The sequence below is a fragment of the Chiloscyllium plagiosum genome, unplaced genomic scaffold (genome assembly GCF_037043375.1).
Source record: "Chiloscyllium plagiosum isolate Xiang-an unplaced genomic scaffold, Cpla_swu_hap1 HiC_scaffold_44, whole genome shotgun sequence".
NCBI lineage: Eukaryota > Metazoa > Chordata > Chondrichthyes > Orectolobiformes > Hemiscylliidae > Chiloscyllium > Chiloscyllium plagiosum.
The window spans coordinates 20363065-20384556 of record NW_028270182.1 but is presented as its reverse complement, the minus strand read 5'-3'; the positions used below and the strand labels follow the sequence as shown (position 1 = coordinate 20384556).

The 21492-nt window shown below is 46.8% G+C and overlaps 1 protein-coding gene across 6 annotated transcripts in view; it reads left to right on the top strand.

Moving 5' to 3' along the window:
- Window positions 1–21492, top strand: part of LOC122548360 (arf-GAP domain and FG repeat-containing protein 1-like) — a 96686-nt gene that overhangs the window by 59140 nt on the left and 16054 nt on the right. For 2 of the 6 annotated variants that reach the window (XM_087982915.1, XM_087982913.1), the window contains exons 7-8: window positions 1294–1503; window positions 20449–20596. In XM_087982915.1, the coding sequence (XP_087839041.1) occupies window positions 1294–1503; window positions 20449–20596 (358 nt within the window). The remainder of the gene's footprint in view (window positions 1–1293; window positions 1504–20448; window positions 20597–21492) is intronic. The other 4 variants (XM_087982919.1, XM_087982917.1, XM_087982914.1 and 1 more) reach the window with 3 other exon arrangements.

The window sequence follows — 21492 nt, the reverse complement described above, 5'->3', positions numbered from 1 at the left end:
CAATTGAGGTTGAGATGAGGTGTTTTCTCTCTGAGGGGTGAGTGTCTTTGGAAATATCTTGTTGAAAGGGCGTGGAAGCAGAGCCTTTGAATATTTTTTAAGGCAAGAGTGGATAGATTCTTGTTAAGCAAGGAGGGTGAAAGGTTATTAGGACTAGTCGAGCATGTAGAGTGAAGGTGACAATCAGACCAGCCATGTTTGTCTGATCGCAAACAGGAGCACTGGCTGAATTATTTTGTGCTCCAGTAATACCAAAGCTGAGTGTATACAGCACCAGTGAGGTTGAGATTGGGAGCGGAATTGGGGGTGTGGTGGAGAGACAAGGTTGGAGGTTCAGCCTGGTGGCTTCTGCTCTGAATAGCTCCAAATAGCCCCCACTGACGGAGTTTGATTGGCTTGGTGTGCTGTTCGAGTCGGGATGCCTTAGCATCCTTTAAAATTAAGACAAGTTCACGAGCACGGATATGATGTAACTGTTTCCGCTTGTTTTGAAGTGAGCAGTATGGTTAGAAGAGATTTTAAAAATTTGTTCACGATGTGGGCATATCTGATTGGCAACAGACACTGGCTCATCGCAAATGTCCTCATGAACTGAGTGACTTCTCAGAATCGTTCTGTGGGTCACTCGATCCAAAATATTAACACTCTCCACAGAAGCTGCCAGACTTGCTGATCTTGTCCAGCAATTTCTGTTTTTGTCCCTGATTGTGTGCACGCCTGGGTGTTAGTGTGTGGGAGAGTGCAGTGTGTCTAGCTAAGCACATCTGTGTGAGTGAGTTACTCGCGCCCTTTTTGCCGTTTGGATTTGTTTGTATTTGCTGGTCTTGTGGCAGGTACTTGCACTGGCAGATTGAACCTGAGCTCAGGTTTGGCAGCGATCCCATCGGTTCAGTACAGTAATTCAACATAGCCGCTTTGGGTGCCTTGAAGGGTTGTAAAGTGAGCACACTGGTTCTCTGCCTGAATGGTCTGATTTTCAGTGGAATATCATAGACTTGGCGACCGTATCACAGTCGGCGGGAATTGAAGAGGGAGGGTATAGAGCCAAGGGCACCAGATGCCTTAACTGTGACAGAATTAACAAAATACACATTCCCCCACCAGCTTAACTTTGATTCTACCACTATATCAAACCCCATATAAATTTTGGACCTGGAGACTTGCAAGGTTGTGTGTGACTCCATGACATGCATTGTATTTAGTTCGAGTCAATTTTATTTTCTCGTTCTGTTTTCATTTTCGTTTAGTTTCTTTTCCCCTCCCATTCCTTTTTGTTTTCTTCATTTGCAACAGGTGGTTCGAGCAGCGCTAACTTTGCAAACTTTGATACCTTCCCAAAATCTTCCAGCACTAGTTTCGGATCCTTCACTAGCTCTCAGGCCACATCCGTACCGGCAAGTTCGACGGCCACTGCCTCCGGTAAACAGGCTGCCTCGCAAGCCGACAAATACGCAGCGCTCGCGGACTTAGAAAGCATCTTTAATGCCCCTAAGTCCTCTGCAGGTAAGCGACAGTCAAATGGCATTAGAGTATTGGAAGTGGGGGGTGGTGCTATTGGGGGGGAGGGCTTGACAACAGTTCCAGACAGACAAGTGAGGAGGATGTGCAGGTCCAAATATCCTTTAGTCCCATCTCAGCTCAACTCTGAGCAAGCTGGCTGCAAGCCGATCAGTGCTACTATCCTTACATTGTATTGGGATAGGTAGAGGGAGATTGTTCAGGGTTTACACTGGTATCAAACAAATACTTGGACTAAGATGAAACATAAGAACTTGGAGCAGGAGTAGTCAATTCTGCAACTTGAGCCTGCTCCGTCATGTAGTAAGATCGTGACTTGGGCCTCAACTCCACCTTCCTGCCTGCTCTCCACAACCAGTTACTTGTTAAAAACTTGTCTATCTCTTCTGAAAATTTATGCCCCTTGCACCTTGAGGTAGGGAATTCCGCAGGTTTCAAGACTCTTTGAGAGAAGTAATTCCACCTTATCTCTGTTTGGAAACTGCCACCCCATAGCCTAAAACTCTGACCTTTCATTCTAGACTACCCACAAGGCGAAGCATCACTTTGTCCATCCCCCTTTAATATCTTGTATACTTCAGTTAGATTTCCTTTCATTCTTCCCTCATGCTCAGTCTCCTCACAAGACAAGCCTTTCATCTCTGGAATCAGTCTGAACTGCTTTCAATGCAACTACATGCATCCTCAAGTAAGGGGACCAAGACTATAGACAGTACTCCAGGTACCTTCAACAGGAGCTGGACCTAAGGGGTGGGAAGGGGTCACAGGAGTTTCTCAGTCCACTGAGAAGGACTCTCAATTAAGATTGTCATCCCTAACCAGAGTTTGTTATGTCAATCCATCACTCAGATACAATGCTCTTGTTTATTTATTGAGTGAGGGAAATCAATGATATTGATTAGATTCCCCACAGTATGGAAACAGGCCAACAAGTCCACACTAACCCTCCGAAGAGTAACCCACCCAGACCTAGTCCCCTACCCTACATTTGCCCCTCACTAATGCACCTAACACTATGGGCAATTTAGCAATTCACCCTAACGTGCACATCTTTAGACTGTGGGAGGAAACCGGAGCACCCGGAGGAAACCCACACAGACACGGGGAGAATGTGCAAACTCCACACAGTCACCCATGGTGGGAATCGAACCCGGGTTCCTGGCGCTGTGAGGCAGCAGTGTGAACCGCTGGGCCACACTGGTCAGTCCGATTGAGTTGTCATCCCTCTTGAGTTTAACTTTCATTAAAGAAATTGTGGGCTGCATCACTACTGAAACTTGAATGGCATTTCTAACCCTCAGGTTTATAAAAGGAAGAGCAAAATAATACTGCTGCTGGAAATCTGAATTAAAAGCAAAAAAAAAAATTCTAGGTTTCTCAACAGGCCTTGACAGTGAACAGAGAACTGCAAATACAGGCAGGGAAATTATTTAGGAGAAAGTGAGGACTGCAGATGCTGGGGATCAGAGCTGAAAGTGTGTTGCTGGAAAAGCGCAGCAGGTCAGGCAGCATCCAAGGCTCATGCCCGAAACATCGATTCTCCTGCTCCTTGGATGCTGCCTGACCTGCTGCGCTTTTGCAGGGAAATTATTTACTACTTTTTTGGGAGAGCACATCTCACCATTCTGTCCACGGAGTCTTCTGTCTCAATGCCCAGTCATCAATTTGTTTCTCATTGAGTTCAGCATGTAAGCTTTATCAGCATCTGAGTTTTGACTCTGTCCTGTCTCTCCCCCCCCCCCCTCCCCGAGGCATTTCACTCCTTGCTGTGTTACAGATAATTACACTCTCCAGAAGGTTAGCTTCCTTCCAACTGTTCGCATCTGCTTTTTGCCAATTGTTCCTCTCTCACACCTATCAATTCTCTATCTTCTTTCCTCTCCCTCCTTTTCTCCTTATCGTTCCTTGCTAGTCTGTCTTTTGTTTTCCCCACCTGTGGGACAGTGGTACAACTAGCTGGGCCAACGCTTGGTGCCATCCCTAATTGCCTTGGCGAAGGTGGTGGAGAGCTGCCGCCTTGAACCCCTGCAGTCCATGTGTCGTAGGTCGCTCCATGATGCTATCAGGGAGGGAATTCCAGGATTTTGACTCAGTGACACTGAAGGAACAGCAAAGTATTCCCAAATCAGGATGGTGAGCGGCTTGGAGGGGAACCCGACAATGGTGATGTATCCATGTTTCTGCCCTCCTTGTCCATCGAGGTGATCATGATCACAAGTTTGGAAGAGCTGGATCATCCATTCGACACTTGTGGATAAAGATAGTTCTGAATGCTTCAACCTTCTCTTTTGTGCAGATGAAGTGAGCTCCTCATCATTGAGGATGGGACTCTTTGTGGAGTCTTTTCCAGTGAATTGTTTAATTGTCCACCATCATTCACAATTGGATGTTGAAGGACTGCAGAGCTTCGGTCTGATCTACTGTTTTGGGGATCGCTTAGCTGTATCACTTGCTGTTTGGCACGCCAGTAGTCCTGTTTTGTAGCTTTGCCTAGTTGACACTTATACCTCGCAGTGCGCCCAGCATGATATCATGCACTCCTTGTTGAGCCAGGGTTGATCCCTTGGCTTGAGTGGGGGATATGCCAGGCCATGAGGTTGCAGATTGTGCTGGAGTACAATTCTGCTGCTGCTGCTGACCTACCATATCTCACGGATTCCCAATCATGAGTTCCTCGATCTATCCGAAATCTGTCTCTCATTTTAGCCCATTGGAACAGTCTCTTCACATCTTGCGACAAGAAATGTCAAATAGAGAAACTGGAGATAGAGGGACAGTTGAACGAGCAGCCCTACTGAAAGAATGTGACAAGGAACAGCTCTATTCCCAACTGATCCACTGTGTGCAAACATAAGTCAACCCCATAGCCTCTAAATGCCCCATTCGCATTTTACCTGCCTCAATAGGTGAATTGAGAAGTGGGGTCATTCCAGCCAAGGGCAGATCCCCGACCTTTCTGAGAGTCTCCCATTTTCAAAATGCAAGGAGCATTCTGATTGGGGGGAAGAGTATACAAGATAGTTTCCTTTTGTCTTCCTGGTGTCTGATTTAAAGGTAGCAGAGTCCATTCCTGAAGGATCCTCCACCCAGAAGCAGGCATATGCTTTTTTTAAAATGATTTGTGGGATGTGGGCATCGCTGGCTGGCTAGCATTTATTGCCCATCCCTAGTTGCGCTTGAGAAGCTGGTAGTGAGCTTCCTCCTTGGAACTGCTGCAGTCTGTCTGCTGGGGGTTGACCCACAATGCCCTTAGGGAGGGCATTGCAGGACTTTGTCCCAGCAGCAGTGAATGAATGACAATATATTTCCAAGTTAGACGGTGAGTGGCTTGGAGGCCAACTTGAAGGTGCTGAAATTCCCATGTATCTGCTGCCCTCTTCCTTCTACATGGAAATGGTTGTGGGTTTGGAAGGTGCTCTGAATTTCTGCAGCACATCATGTAGGTAGTGCACATTGCAGTTACTGAGCACTGGTGGTGGAAGGTGTGGATGCCTGTGGATGTTGTACCAATCAACCAGGTGGTTTCTTTCTGGATGGGCTCAAGGTTCTTGAGTGTTGTCTAGATGGCTGCAGCTCCAACAAGTGGGGAGTGTTCCATCATACTCCTGACATGGAGTCTTGCCCAGGCTTTGGGTAGTCAGGAAGTGAGTCACTCGCCTCTGACCCGATCTTGTAGCCACTGTGTTTATGTGACCGTTTCGCGTCAGTGGTAAACCTCCAGAAGGTTTATATTGTGGAATTTATTGATGGTAACACCGTTGAATGTTAAGTGGCTGTGATTATTTTGTCTCTTGTTGGTGATGGTCATAGCCTGACATTTGTGTGGCATGAACGTTCGCTGACGTGATCGCAGCTCTTCCGCTAGCACCAGTGAAATTTCTCTGTTGCTGTGGCTAATGATCCTGTGCCTGGATCTATCACAGCCCGCGAGTTCTGTCCTTAGACACAGTGATGATGTGCTGTCAGAGATTGTGGGTGCCTTTTGGTTGAGCATCAGGTACAGGATTGCTTTCTGTATGAAGATGTAGATAGGTATTGTACCTTTTAAGAGAGCTGAAGGACTTGGCAAGCACACAGAGTACTGGAGAGTTTACAATGTAACATTTGGTCCAGCAACTAGCAGTACCCGGGTTGCTATAAGACAAAAACAAATTCAAAATCCGATTAAGTTATGCCCCAAGATCCTAAACTCCAATCAAGTTTGAATTTGGTATTGTGACAACATTAAAACCAATGAAACAATCCGATGCTTCGGGGTATAAAACAGAAAACAAATTGAACAGTTGGAGGAGAACTATCTGCAGAATAACTCCCTTCAAGGTACCTTTATCTATCGATGACCCATGAAGCAGAAACCCTAAGAAGTAGTAAGGAAGACAGAAGAAGATACGAAGAGAAGAATCAACAGTTGGCTGATTTAGGAAGTTGAATTATTTGGTAAATCTTAATCAGGGGTTTTATCGGACTAGTATTATAGAAGGGCAAGTAAAAGATTGGTTAGAGAAAGGAGTTGTAAATAGTTTTTAGTTAATTGTCTAAGATTTGTAAAAAGAAATGTTAATTTTTACTTTAAGTAGTGACCTTTGGGATAGTTCTTGGTGTCTCGAATGTTCAGATTACCGCACGGGGTAAATCTTTTCTATGTTGCTGGTTTAAATTAGAAGGGGTGGGGGGGGGGGGGGGGGGGGGAATTTATCTCATGTTGTAACATTCCTCTGGGTTTCCAATCACATCCCCAAAGCTGTGGAAGCCAGTTGTTGACTTTCAGCTGCTGCTGCTTTGGGATTCACACAGGACGACACCAGATTCTCTGTTTGGCTCTGTCTCTCTCAGCCTGTAATCCTTGCCTCCGGTTAGATTCTCACCTCATTGCGTTGTCCATCCTGGTTTTTGTTCAGCCTTTGACTCTGCAGTTGGTGGAGCTCAGTTCCTGAATTCCTTATCTCAAGCTGCAGGGCAACTCGACTGTGGCACTTGGCCTGTTAAATTGAAAATGTAGAGCTCTTAAACGATACGTGGTAGCTATTTGCGAACCTGTCGGTTGTGAGCTCTGCTTTTCCTGCGGGAAGCGCAGTTGAATGAACTGCCTGAGCATCAAAGGATGCGATTCTGAAGGGAGAATGTAGGAAGTTAGGCAGGAATTTAAAAAGGAGGTCTTCGAGTTAGTGATATGTGGATTACTCCTGGTGCCACAAGCCGGTGAGAGTAGGATTAGGAGGATAGAGCAGATGACATGGGTTTGCACTTTTTTGGATCCCTTGCCAGATCCGCACCACCCCCCACCACCACTTAGCCCACTCCTGGCACCTTACCCTGCCACCGCAGGAAGTGCAAAACCTGTGCCCACACCTCCCCCCTCACCTCTATCCAAGGCCCTAAAGGAGCTTTCCACATCCGACAGAAATTTTCAAGGACGTCATCGCATGTATCTGTTGCACCCGGTGTGGTCGGGAAGACCGGGCGCAACTTGTGGAACATCTCCGGGCCACTCGCACCAACCAACCCCACCGCCCTGTGGTTGAACACTTCAACTCCCCCTCTCACCCCACCGAGGACATGCAGGTCCAGGGCTGCCTCCATTGCCAAATCCTTGCCAACTGCCGCCTGCAGGAAGAGTGCCTCATCTTCCGCCTTGGAACCACACAGGATCAATATGGATTTCACCAGTTTGCTCTGTTCTCCTTTCCCCCACATTATCCCAGTCCCAAACCTCCAACTCGGCACTGCTCTCTTGACCTGTCCATCGTCTTTCCCATCTATCCGCTCCAACCTCCTCTCCGACCTATCACCTTCTCCTCCACCTTCATCTGCCTATTGCATTCCCAGCTACCTTCCTCCCAGCCTCATTTTCCCTCTCATCTCTCAACCCTCCCCGATGGCCCACAAGCCTCATTCCTGGTGAAGGGCTTATGTCTGAAATGTCGATTCTCCTGCTCCTCGGATGCTGCCTGCCCTGTTGTGCGTTTGCAGCGCCACACTCTTCACTCTTGCACTTCTGGATTGCTGGAGTCTCTTCTGGGGTAGAAGTGACATGTATAAGAAGGTTGGATTGCATCTGAATTGGAAGGGGACTAATATACTGGCAGGGATATTTGCTAGAGCTGCTCGGGAGGATTTAAACTAGTAAGGTGGGTGAAGTGGGACCCAGGGAGGCACTGAGGAAAGAGCTCAGTCTGAGACTGGTACCGTTGGGAAAAGGAGCAAGTCAAAGAGTTAAGAACAAAGCAGAGAATGAGGTAGGACTGATCAATTAAACTGCATTTATTTCAATGCAAGAGGCTTAACAGGGAAGGCAGATGAGCTCAGGGCATGGTTAGGAAAATGGGACTGGGATATCATGGCAATTAGAGACATAGCTCCGGGATGGACAGGACGGGCAGCCTAATGTTCCAGAATACAACTGCTACAGGAAGGATAGGATCATCCTAAGGAAAAAGAAGTGTGCTACGGGGAGGATGAGGCATCCGTGGCTGACTGGGGAAGCCAGAGAGTCATTGAGATGTACAGCAGGGAAACAGACCCTTCGGTCCAACCCGTCCATGCCGACCAGATATCCCAACCCAATCTCGTCCCACCTGCCAGCACCCGGCCCATATCCCTCCAAACCCTTCCTATTCATATACCCATCCAAATGCCTCTTAAATGTTGTAATTGTACCAGCCTCCACCACATCCTCTGGCAGCTCATTCCACATGCGTAGAGTAGTAAAGAACAGTGGGAAGCCAGAGGATTAGGAAGCTGAGAGGGCAACAAAACAAAATAAGGAAGGTAGAAGATTAAATATGTGGGTAAGCTAGCTAGTAATATAAAGGAAGACTGTAAGAGTTTCTTTAGATATATAAAGGGTAAAAGAGAGGCAGAGGTGGGCATTGAGCTGCTAGGAAGTGATGCTGGAGAGATAGTAGTGGGGAACAAAGAAATGGCTAAGGAACTGGCTAAGGGGCAGCACGGTGGCTCAGTGGTTAGCACTGCTGCCTCACAGCACCAGGGACCGAGGTTCAATTCCAGCCTCAGGTGACTGTCTGTGTGGAGTTTGCACATTCTCCCCGTGTCTGTGTGGGTTTCCTCCGGGTGCTCCGGTTTCCACCCACAGTCCAAAACGAAGATGTGCAGATTAGGGTGAATTGGCCATGCTAAATTGTCCATAGTGTTAGGTTCATTAGTCAGAGGGAAATGGGTCTGGGTGGGTTACTCTTCGGAGGGTCGGTGTGCACTTGTTGGGCCGAAGGGCCTGTTTCCACACTGTAGGGAATCTAATCTAATAAAAAAAAACTGAATAATTACTTTGTATCAGTCTTCATAGTGGAAGACACGAGTAATTTCCCAAAAATTCGTGAGAGATAGGGCAGAGGTGAGGATGGTGGCCAGCACCACGGAGAAGGTGCTAGAAAAACTGAATGGCCTAAAGGTGGATAAATCACTTGGACCAGATGGACTACACCCCAGAGTGCTAAGGGTGATGGCTAAAGGGATAGTAGAGATGTTAGTGGTAATCGTTCAGGAATCACGAGAGACAGGGAGAGTCCCAGAGGACTGGAAAATGGCTGATGTAACACCCCTGTTTAAAAAGGGAGTAAGGCAGAAGATGGAAAATTACACACCACATAGTCTAACCTCGGTTGTTAGGTCCTGGAATCCATCGTGAAAGATCAGATTTCTGAATGCTTGGAAGTGTATGGTAAAATAGGGCAGAGTTAGCATGGTTTCATCAAGGGGAGGTCATGCCTGACAAATCTGCTAGAATTCTTTGAGGAAGTAATGAGCAGGTTAGACAAAAGAGAACCAATGGATGTTATCTACCTCGACTTCAAGACCTTTGACAAGGTGCTGCACAGGAGGCTGCTGAGTACAATAAGGGCCCATGGTGTAGAGGCAAGGTGCTAGCATGGATAGAAGCTTGGCTGTCTGGCAGAGAGTGGGAATAGAAAGGTTCTTCACGGGATGACAGCCGGTCTTCTGCAAGGCTCACGACTTTCCACTTCATATGTTAACAATCTAGAGGAAGGAACTGAGGGCATTCTGGCTCGGTTGGCAGACGATACAAAGATAGGTCGAGGGATAGGTAGCATTGGGGAGGCTGCAGAAGGATTTGGACTGGTGAGGAGAGTGGGCAAAGGAGTGGCAGATGGGAAAGTGTGAGGTCATGCACTTTGGTCAGGAGAATAATGGCATAGACTGTTTTTGAAATGGGGAGAAAATTCAGAAGTATTAAATGTTAAGTGACTTGGGAGTTCTCGTCTAGCTTCTCTCAAGGTAGACTTGCAGATTGAGTCAGTAGTTACAAACGCAAATGCAATGATGGCATTTATTTCAAGAGGACTTGAATGTAGAAGCAGGGATGTACTTCTGAGGCTCAAGGCTCTGGTCAGAGCAGATTTGGAGTATTGTGCACAGTTATGGGCCCCATATCTCGAAGGATGTACTGTCTTATGGTCCTATGGTAGAAAGGGGTGGCAAGTGAGGAGCGTTTTTACATTACGGCTGTACTTGGGGAGGATTTTCCTGGGAATACGTCCTGGGAAAGTATTTGGGTGGAACTAAGAAATAAGAAAGGGATGATCACCTTATTGGGATTGTATTATAGACCCCTAACAGTCAGAGGGAAATTGAGAAACAAATTTGTAAGCCGATTTCATTTATCTGTAAGAATAATAGTGCGGTCATGGTAAGGGATTTTAACTTTCCAAACATAGACTGGGACTGCCACAGTGTTAAGGGTTTAGATGGAGAGGAATTTAAGTGTGTACCAAATTTTCTGATACAGTGTGTGGATGTACCTAATGGAAAAGTTGCAAAACATGACCTAAGTTTGGGGAAAAAAGGCATGGCAAGTGACTGAGGTGTCAGTGGGAGAGCACTTTGGGGCCAGCAGCCATAATTTATTAGTTTTAAGATAGTGATGGAAAAGGACCGACTGGATCTAAAAGTTGGAGTCCTAAGTGGGAGGATGACCAATATTTGACAGTATTAAGCAAGAATTTTCAAAAGTTGTTTGGGGGCGGATATTCGCAGGTAAAGGGAAGACTGGAAATGGGAAGCCTTCAGCAATGAGATAATGAGAGTCCAGCGACAATATGTTCCTGTTAGGGTGAAAGGTAAGGCTGGTAGATGTAGGGAATGCTGGATGATGAGAGAAATTGAGGGTTTGGTTAAGAAAGAGAAGAAAGCATATGTTAGGTATAGACAACCGAGTTCATGTGATTCCTTCAGAGTATAAAGGCAGTAGGAGTATAGTCAAGAAGGAAATTGGTAAGGAGAGAATAGGGCCCCTCAAAAATCAGCAAGGCAGCCTATGTGTGGAACCGCAGGAGATGGGGGAGATACTAAATGAATGTTTACTGTGGAGAAAGACATGGAAGATACAGAATGTGGGAAAATAGATTGTGATGTCTAGAAAAATGTCCATATGGTGGTGGGTGTCTTAAAACACATACAAGTGGACAAGTCCCCAGGACCTGATCAGGTGTACCCGAGAACTCTGTGGGAAGCTAGGGAGGTGATTGCTGGGCCTCTTGCTGAGATATTTGTATCATCGATAGTCACAGGTGAGGTGCCGGAAGACTGGAGGTTGGCAAATGTGATGCCACTGTTTAAGAAGGGCGGTAAAGACAAGCCAGGGAACTATAGACCGGTGAACCTGACATCGGTGGTGGGCAGGTTGTTGGAGGGAATGCTGAGGGACAAGATTTGCATGTATTTGGAAAGGCATGTATTAGGGGTAGTCAATATGGCTATGTGTGTGGGAAATCATGTCCCATTAACTTGATTGTGTTTTTGAAGAAGTAACAAAGAGGATTGAGGGCAGAGCGGTAGATTTGATCTATATGGACCTCAGTAAGGCGTTTGACAAGGTTCCTCCTGGTTAGTAAGGTTAGATCTCATGGAACACAGGGAGAACTAGCCATTTGGATACAGAACTGGTTTGAAAGTAGAAGACAGAGGGTGGTGGTGGAGGGTTGTTTTTCAGACTGGAGGCTTGTGACCAGTGGAGTGCCACAAGGATCGGTGCTGGGTCCACTACTTTTCGTCATTTACATAACTTATTTGGATTTGAATGTAGGAGGTATTGTTAGTAAGTTTGCAAATGATGACAAAATTGGAGGTGCAGTGGACAGCGAGGAAGGCTACCTTGAAGTTCGATGGTATCTTGATCAGATGGGCCAATGGGCCGAGAAGTGGCAGATGGAGTTTAATTCAGATAAATGTGAGGTGCTGCATTTTGGGAAAGGCAAATCTTAGCAGGACGTATACACTTAATGGTAAGGTCCTAGGGAGTGTTGCTGAACAAAGAGACCTTGGAGTGTAGGTTCATAGCTCCTTGAAAGTGGAGTCGCAGGTAGATAGGATAATGAAGAAGGCGTTTGGTATGCTTTCCTTTATTTGTCAGAGCATTGAGTGCAGGAGTTGGGACGTCATGTTGCGGCTGTACAGGGCATTGGTTAGGCCACTGTTGGAATATTGTGTGCAATTCTGGTCTCCCTGTTGTAGGAAGGATGTTTTGAAACTTGAAAGGGTTCAGAAACGATTTACAAGGATGTTGCCAGGGTTGGAGGATTTGAGCTATAGGGAGAGGCCGAACAGGCTGGGGCTGTTTTCCCTGGAGCGTCGGAGGCTGAGGGGTGACCTTATAGAGGTTTACAAAATTATGAGGGACATGGATAAAATAAAAGAGACAAAGTATTTTCCCTGGGGTGAGGGAGTCCAGTGCTCAAGGCCAGAGGTTTAGGGTGAGAGGGGAAAGATATAAGAGAGACGTAAGGGGCAACCTTTTCACGCAGAGGGTGGTACGTGTATGGAATGAGCTGCCAGAGGAAGTGGTGGAGGCTGGTACAATTACAGCATTTAAAAGGCATCTGGAGGGGTATATGAATAGGAAAGGCTTAGAGGGATTTGGGCCGGGTGCTGGCAAATTGGGCTAGATTAATTTAGGATATCTCATTGGCGTGGATGAGTTGGACCGAAGGGTCTGTTTCTGTGCTGTACATTTCTAAGTGCTGACCCTGGAGTCCCTCTGGTGATACAGCAGTCTCCTGTGATAGGTTGAGAGAGCTTTTGAGAAAACTCTGATGGGGTGACACAACCTGGAACCTGACATCTGAACTACCTCGTCTCCTGCATGCTTGCGTCTGTTTTAATAGAATATCCACTGGGCGGCACGGTAGCTCAGTGGTTAGCACTGCTGCCTCACAGCCGGGGACCTGGGTTCGATTCCAGCCTCGGGCGACTGTCTGTGTGGAGTTTGCACGTTCTCCCCATGTCTGCGTGGGTTTCCTCCGGGTGCTCCAGTTTCCTCCCACAGTCCAAAGATGTGCAGGTCAGGGTGAATTGGCCATACTAAATTGCCCGTAGTGTTCAGAGATGTGTCGGTTAGATGAATTAGTCAGGGGAAATGTAGATATGGGCCAGGGTGGATTACACTTTGGAGGGTCGGTGTGGTCTTGTTGGGCCAAAGAGCCTGTTTCCACACTGTAGGGATTCTAATTATAGTTCTACAAGTAAAATCCACTTATTGATACTGAGCCAGACAGATACAGAAATTTTAGGCTTAATTTCATGTGAAACACTTGCTCGGATGTTTTGTGACTGAGGGAGATTCCTGTCTCTGTTGATGAAACTTTACCTTGTATCCAACCCCGTGCTGTACCTGTCCTGGGAGTGTTTGATGGAGAATGTAGAGAGAACTTTGTTTATTTTCATTTTAAAAGAGTAGAGGGAGCTTTACTCTGTTTCTCACCATGTGCTGTCGCTGTCCTGGGAGTAGTGATGGGGATAGTGTCAAGGGAGTTTTACTTTCTAATAATTGTCTGTGTGTTTTTAAAAAAAAAATTGACCCTCATTTTTCCTTTCACCTTAAAAATATGCCCTGTAATCTTGAAGGCCCCCACCCGAGGGGAAAAAAACACCTTATCTGTACCCCTCATGGTTTTAGAAACGTCTAAAAGGTCACATCTCAACCTCCTATGCTCCAGTGAAAACAGTCCAGGCCCCTCCAACCTGTCCTTTTAATTCGAACCCTCCTTCAGGACGTCATCGAATCCGGATATAGTTACAATGTTTGAAAGACATTTAGATAAGTACATGAATAAGAAATATTTGGGGGTGGGATGACTCCATGATTCTATGATTTGATCAGAAGAGACATGACATCTGATTATGCTCCAGCAGGTTTGTATGAAATCATAAGCTTTTGGAGCGCTGCTCCTTCGTCAGGAGGAAGCTTGTGATTTCACATAAACCTGGTGTTGTGTGACTTTTGTCCACCTCAGTCCAACACAGACACCTCAACGCCATGGTCCAAGTGCACGAAGGTGGGACTAGTATAGTTTGGGATTATGGTCAGCATTGGTAGGTTGGACCGAAGGATCTGCTTCCGTGCTGTATGAGCCTCTGACTTTGTTAACTTCCATCTTTTACAGTAGTAGAGAGATCTTTATGCTATGTACATAACCCCACGCAGTACTGCGTCTGTCCTGGGAATGTCCTCATGTTAACATTGGATGTCTTTCCTTCCAGCCATTAGTGAACAAATGATAATATGTTTAGATTGGCGTGTCTGTAAACTGGTACATTGCAAGCATTGACCCGTTTGGTCAGTCGTGAGATGATTTAGTCCTAACAGGTTCTGAAATCGCTGAAAAGACGAGTTGCCAGCATTACTGAAATATGATGCTGCCTTGCTGGACTGTTTGGACACAGTGCATGCAATAAATCATTGTTAGGCAAGGGTGTGAGTGGTGCTTGATCTGGGTGTGAAATTGACTGAAAGGAAACAGGCTCGAGTTGCTTGCCGTGCTAACTCGCATCGCCTGTTCAATCTGAACGACTGGCTCTGTTGTTTGTAGGCAATGATTGGACACGAGTGTTTTCATGTTTTCTGTGTTTGGAAGCACGTCCCTTTGTCAGTATCGTTCGTTGTAGTTTCCTCTTGGTGTTCTGGGAGCTTCTCTGTTGTGTCCATCTCAGTACCTTTATATTGTCTTTCACCATCATGCTCACTTTGAACGTAATTGAGTTCTGCTAGCCCTACCTGTGGTTTTGAATGAGACCGTTAGTTCCACTTCGTTACTCTTTGCACCTCATTTCTGTGGTCCAGTTTTCACTGGCAGGCACACAGGGTTTTAAGTAGCCCTAAGACTGACTTGAGTAATAATCGCAGTGTCAACTCAATGTGGCGTCTAGCAAAATCCAGGGGAGGTGATCGCTGTGTGGTATAACCGCTGGACTGTTAATCCAGAAACGCAGATAATGTTCTGGGGGACCTGGATTCGAATCACAGGTGGTGAAAATTGAGTTCAATAAATATCTGGAATTTCAAATCTAATGATGCCCATAAATCCACTGCTGATTGTTGAGGTAAAAAGCCATCTGTTTTTCACTAATGTTTATTAGGGAAGGAAACTGCCATCCTTATCTGGTCTGGCCTACATGTGGGTCCAAACCTACAGCCATGTGGTTGGTTTTTAACTGCCCTCTGGGCAATGAGTGCTGAGTAGCCAACGATGCCCTCATCCTGTGAATGAATAAAGGGAAAAAAAAACACTTAGCATGGATCCACTGCATCCTAATCTTTTGGATGGGCCTACCATGAGGAACCTTGTCAAAAGCCTCACTAAAGTCCACGTAGACAGCATGCACTGCTCTACCCTCATCGATCACCTTCATCACCTCCTTGAAGAACTCAATCAAATTAGTAAGACATGACCTGCCCCACACAAAGCTATGCTGACTCTCTCATTCAGCCACACTTTTGCAAATGTATGTGAATCATATGTCTAACAATTCTCTCCAGTAGCTTCTCAACAACAGACATGAGACTCACCAGTGTGTAGTTTCCTGGGAGGCCAATTTTGGATCCAGTTTGCTAACTTGCCTCGGATCGCAAGGATATCTTGTCCTGTGAATGAACCAAAAAAAAAACTTCTATCTCCTGTGGCTATTCCCCTGCAGAACAGACATATTTGGATACTGTTGAGGGGAATGGCAGCATGGTTGGTTCTGCTGCAGACAGAGGGAGAAAAAGGCATAGAAATGCTATATTTATTGGGGATTCTATCATTAGGGGAATGGATGAGCGTTTCTGTGGCTACAAACGAGAGTCCAGGATGGTATATTACCTCTGGTGCTCTGATCCTCAGATGTCTCAGAGACATTGTAGAGAGAGAGGGTGAACAGCCAGTGGTCATGGTACTAATGACATAGGTTTAAAAAAAAAAAGATGAGGTCCTAAAAGCAGGAATATGAACTGGGAAGGAAGTTGAAATGTAGGACCTCAAAGATAGTAATCCTGAGATAACTATCAGTGTCACAAGCTAGTCAGAATAGAAACAGCAGTGTATGTAGGATGAGTACGTGGCTGAAAATGTGTGGGGGGGATGAGGGTTTCTGATTTGGGGAGCATTGGGATCAGTACTGGGGGAGGTTGGACCTGCGGATCACACCTGGGCAGGACCAGGACTGATGTCCTTTGGATGTACTTGATGGAATGGTTGGGAAAGGTTTAAACTTGTGTGGCATGGGATTGGAACCGGAGGAGTAAGGCAGTAGGTACAGAAATTGAGGGAGAGGTAGAAACCAAGACAAGCATGAAAAAGGACAGGAACAGGCTGCTGAAAAGAGCAGGGGAGGTGTTTCAGTGTGAAAAGAATCCGAGGCAAGGTAGATGAATGTAGAGGAGAAAGTGAGTAGTGCAGATGCTGGAGATCAGAGCTTAAAAATGTGTTGCTGGAAAAGCGCAGCAGGTCAGGCAGCATCAGAGGAACAGGAGAATCGACGTTTCGGGCATAAGCCCTTCTTCAGGAAGGGAGTAAAAAAGGCCAATGCCATGCTTGCCTTCATTGGAAGGGGCATTGAGTAGAAGGAGAGGCAAGTTATGCTGCAGATTTACAGAGGTTTAGTTAGGCCACACTTGGAATATTGCGTACAGTTCTGGTCACCACACTACCGGAGGGATGTGGATGCTTTGGAGAGGGTGCAGAAAGGATTTACCGGGATGTTGCCTGGTATGGGGGATTTTAGCGATGAAGGAAGGTTGGATAGACTGGGGGAAGGGTCACCGGACCCAAAACGTTAACTGATTTCTCTTCACAGATGCTGCCAGACCTGATGAGCTTTCCCGGCAATGTCTGTTTTTGTTTGCATAAACTGGGTTTGTTTTCACTGGATTGCAGGAAATTGTGGGGTGACCTGATATAAGTCTATAAGACAGTGAATAGCGTGGGGAGAGTGGAAAGTATGAGGCTTTTTCCCAGGGTGGAGGGGTCAATTCCTCGGGGGGGGGGGGGGGGGGGTTAAATTTAAAAGTGAGCCTGGAATGCGCTGCCGGGTGTTTATAAGCAAACACAACAACCGCATTCGATAAACACCTGGACAATTACATGGATAGGAAGGGAATAGAGGGATATGGATCCTTCAAGTGAAGACAGTTTTTGTCTGGAAACTTGTCAGCAAAGGCTTGGAGGGCCAAATGGCCTGTACCTGTGCTGTGTTGTTCTTTGTATCAGTCTTTATTGCCTGGTGCTCCAGTAAAACCATGAAAGCTGTGGGAGTGACGGGGGCGGGGGGTGGTCATGCTCCCATGTATCTGCTGCCTCCCTCTAGGTGGTGACGGTCATGGGTTTGGAAGGTGCTGTCTCAGGATCTGTGGTGAATTTCTGCGGTGCACCTTGCAGATGGGACACACTGCTTGTAGTGAATGGTGGATGCAGTGGGTATTTGTGGACCTGGTAACAATCGAGCAGGCTAAATGGGTAGTGTTGTTAGAACTGCACTTATCCAGGCAAGTGGGGAGTATTCCATCACACTCTGCCTTGCACCTTGTCGATGGTGAACAGCAGTGTCTCAGTGGTTAGCACTTCTGCCTCACAGCACCAGGGACCTGGGTTTGATTCCTGCCTCTGGCGACTGTCTGTGTGGAGTCTGCATATTCTCCCTGTGTCTGTGTAGATTTCCTCCGGCTGCTCCGGTTTCCTACCACAGTCCAAAGATGTGCAGATTAAGGAGGATTGGCCATGCTAAATTACCCCATAGTGTTCAGGGATGTGTAGGTTAGGGTGGATTGGCCATGCTAAATTACTCCATAGTGTTCAGGGATGTGTGGGTTAGGGTGGATTGGCCATGCTAAATTGCCCCATAGTGTTCAGGGATGTGTTGGTTAGGGTGGATTGGCCGTGCTAAATTACCCCATAGTGTTCAGGGATGTGTTGGTTAGGGTTGATTGGCCATGCTAAATTGTCCCATAGTGTTCAGGGATGTGTGGGTTAGGGTGGATTGGCCATGCTAAATTACCCCATAGTGTTCAGTGTAGGTTAGGGTGGATTGGCCATGCTAAATTGCCCCATAGTGTTCAGTGTAGGTTAGGTGCATTAATCAGGGCAAATATGAACTAATAGGGTAAGGGATCTGTGGACTTGTTGGGCCAAATGGTCAGTTTCCACACTGTAGGGATTCTGTGAATCATTCAGGTGTTATTTGCCGTAGCATTCCTCGCCTCTTACCTTGTCTTGCAGCCACTATATTTATATGGTGAGCCCAGTTGATTTTAAGGTTGATGGTAATCCCCAGGATTTGAGGGATCCAATGATGATAACAACACTGAATGTCAAAGGGCGGTGGTTAGATTTGTGTCTTATTGATGATGTTCACATCCTGGCATTGGTGTGGCGTGGATGTTACTTGCCTCATGTCACCTGAAGCCTGGGTATTGTCCAGATCTTGTTGCATTTGAACTTGGACTACTTTAGTCTCTGAGGTGTCTCGAATGGGGCTGAACAGTGTGCCATCATTGGCGAATTCCCTCTGTAACGGCATTGCAGGTCTCCCATTCAACAGCAGTTCAAGAAAGCAGCTTGCTGTCACCTTCTCAAAGGTGATGGGCAATAAATGCTTGCCAGCCAGTGATGCCCATGTCTTACAAATAAAGAAAACTTGGTGCAGTTACCAAAGCTGCAGACCCATGCCACTAAGTAACGCCGAAATGACAGGGCCAGCCTTGTCAGATTACACCTTTCTAGTTGCTGATGTGGCTTGGGACCCGAAATGTGGCTTCTTAGACAGTATTTGCCATCTTCTCAACTTCTGCTGCTCTCTGATGGGACCATATGACTCAGGAGCAGAAATAAGGCCATTCATCCCATCGAGCCTGCTCTGCCATTCAGCCCATCGAGTCTGCTCCGCCATTCAATCATGGCTGATGATTTTCTCAACCCCATTCTCCCGCTTACTTCCCATAACCCTTGATCCGCCAGCCCCACAACGTTTGGGTAACTGGTCATTCCTTACTACCACTGTGATCCCACAGACAACATTCAAATTTGTACCCTCCTGTTGTACACAATCCCAATGGATCCAAACCCCTTCCAATTTACTTCCATTATGTGGCGTCCTGAAATGGCCCAGGAGAAAATTGTTTTAAAGAAATAATTATTTTTGTTTGGAATGTTAAAACGTTTTTAAAAAAAAACTATTGAAATCAAATATCTGTTGTCTTTCCTGATTTTTAAAAATTTTCTTAAATATGCATGGAAAGTTTTGAACCACACCTCCTCCACTCCCCAAAGGGTGGCGTTGCGTTTCAGAAGTTTGGTTGTAATTGTGCAAATTCTGGTTTCACTTCATTCCTGCAGCTTTTTTTCTAAGTTTGGAAATGTGCGTCACAGACTCACCAAGTTTTCTAGTGGAAATGCTGAGTCATTCTGTTATTTTTATCAGCCTTGCCTTCGGTCAACTTTTCTAGGCCCCGCTCTGAGGTTTGTAAAGTGTGGAGTTATACCATTCATAACTCCTTCGGTGCCTCAAATTAGCTGCCAAAATCCTTATCTCTCCCCTGAGAATTGTAGGGTCCCTACAGTGTGGATTCTGGCCATTCGGTCCATTGCGTCCACTCTGACCCTACAAAGAGCATCCCACCCAGACCCACCTCCCTAACCTATCCTGGTAACTCTGCATGGGTTCCCATGGATAGTCCACCTAGCCTGCACATCCCTGCACACTATGGGGCAATTTAGCACAGCCAATCCACCCTAATCACATCTTTTGGAGTGTTGTGGGGGGGGAACGAGAGCACCCGGAGGAAACCCACACACACGGGGAATGTGCAAACTCCACACAGTCACCCGAGGGTGGAATCAAACCCAGGTTTCTGGTGCTGTGAGACAGCAGTGCTAACCACTGAGCCACCATGCTACCACGTCTGGATTTGAATATTCCAAAGCTCATCTGCTCACCCCACTCCCCAAATTGTAAATGTCTGCCCACCTGAAACTCTGATGCCTGTTTACACACCAACACCAAGACCCCTTCATCTTTCCTTCTGTGCCTTCAGTATCCTCCATTCACTCTCCTGGTCCAGCATTGCATGGATTTTAAAAATTCTTGTTCACATCCCTGCCCTGTCTGCTTCTTCCCTCCCTCATCCATCTGTTGCAGCCTTGCCACCTTCCAGTTGTAGCCTTGCCACCTTCGAGTTGCAGCCTTTTTGTCAGTCCCGAACTCTCTCACTCTGGCACTGGTTACCTATGTCAAGCTTTGGAGATCCCTTTTAAGATCTGCTTTCAACTCCACGTTGGTGGTCTCCAGTCTTAACATCTCTCGCACATTGCCCTACTCTTCAATACTCCTCAAAGCTACCCGAGGCCACTTTACTATGTGAAAGACGTTATGTCAATACACACAATGTCCCAGGCTCGTCGTTCAGCAGCAGAGCCATGGCTCCTCCGCACCAAGGGTGAGGGAAAGTGGACAAAGCTGGCCTGATCCCATTTGTAGCTCCGGCAGCCCTCCCAAGGGTTGTCTGGGCCTAGACCTGGCCTGTAGGGTATTCCCACTGCGGGTGATCACTTTGGCGCATGAGGCACTATCTACCCTCCCCCAAAGCGTGTAACATTAACAGAACAATGCAGTGACTTTGTTCCCTTGTTCACTGATGTTTCTAAGCAGCAGGTGGTCAGATGTCCGGTTTCAGCTTCACATCAGCAACGAGCAGCCAACCCACGGTCTCTTCGAGCCATTATACAGGATCCGAATACAGCAGCGTCTTCAATATGGGAGTGCCTTCAAATAATGCCAGTGCTGGCACTAGCAGGTATTGTGGTGGCCTTTCCTCTTCCTTCACTGCCTCCCCTTTCCTCTTCGATCCTTCCTCGCGTAATGTATTCTGTTGGGCAGGGGGAATGATGTCAGTTAAGCATTGGGCAATTTCATTGAATCCCGACAGTGTGTGGAAACAGGCCCTTCAGCCCACATTGACCCTCCAAAGACTATCCCATTCTCCATTACTCCACGTTTACTCTCAACCAGTGCACCTAACCTTACATATCCCTGAACACCATGGACAATTTAGCATGGCCAATTCACCCTGACCTGCACACCTTTGGATTGTGGGAGGAAACCGGAGCACCCAGAGGAAACCCACGCAGACACTGGGAGAATGTGCCAACTCCACACGGACAGTCGCCCGAGGCTGGAATCGAATCCAGGTCCTTGGCGCTGTGAGGCAGCAGTGCTAACGGCTGAGCCACCGTGTCGTTCTGGGGTTTAGCAACTTGTACAATCTAACAGAACAGTTGAGAGCAAGTTGACACCCTGTTTAAGAACAGCTGCTTTTTAAAAATTTAATCACAGGTTGTGGGTGTCACTGGTCAGGTCACTGTCCTTGTCCCTTGAGAAGTTGGTGGTCAGGTGCTATCTTGTCCCTTGAGAAGTTGGTGGTCAGGCACCATCTTTCCCTTGAGAAGTTTTTTTTTTAGATTAGATTACATTAGATTACATTACAGTGTGGAAACAGGCCCTTCGGCCCAACAAGTCCACACCAACCCACCGAAGCGCAACCCACCCTTACCCCTACATTTACCCCTTTAACCTAACACTACGGGCAATTTAGCATGGCCAATTCACCTTACCTGCACATCTTTGGACATTGGGAGGAAACCGGAGCACCCGGAGGAAACCCACGCAGACACGGGGAGAACGTGCAAACTC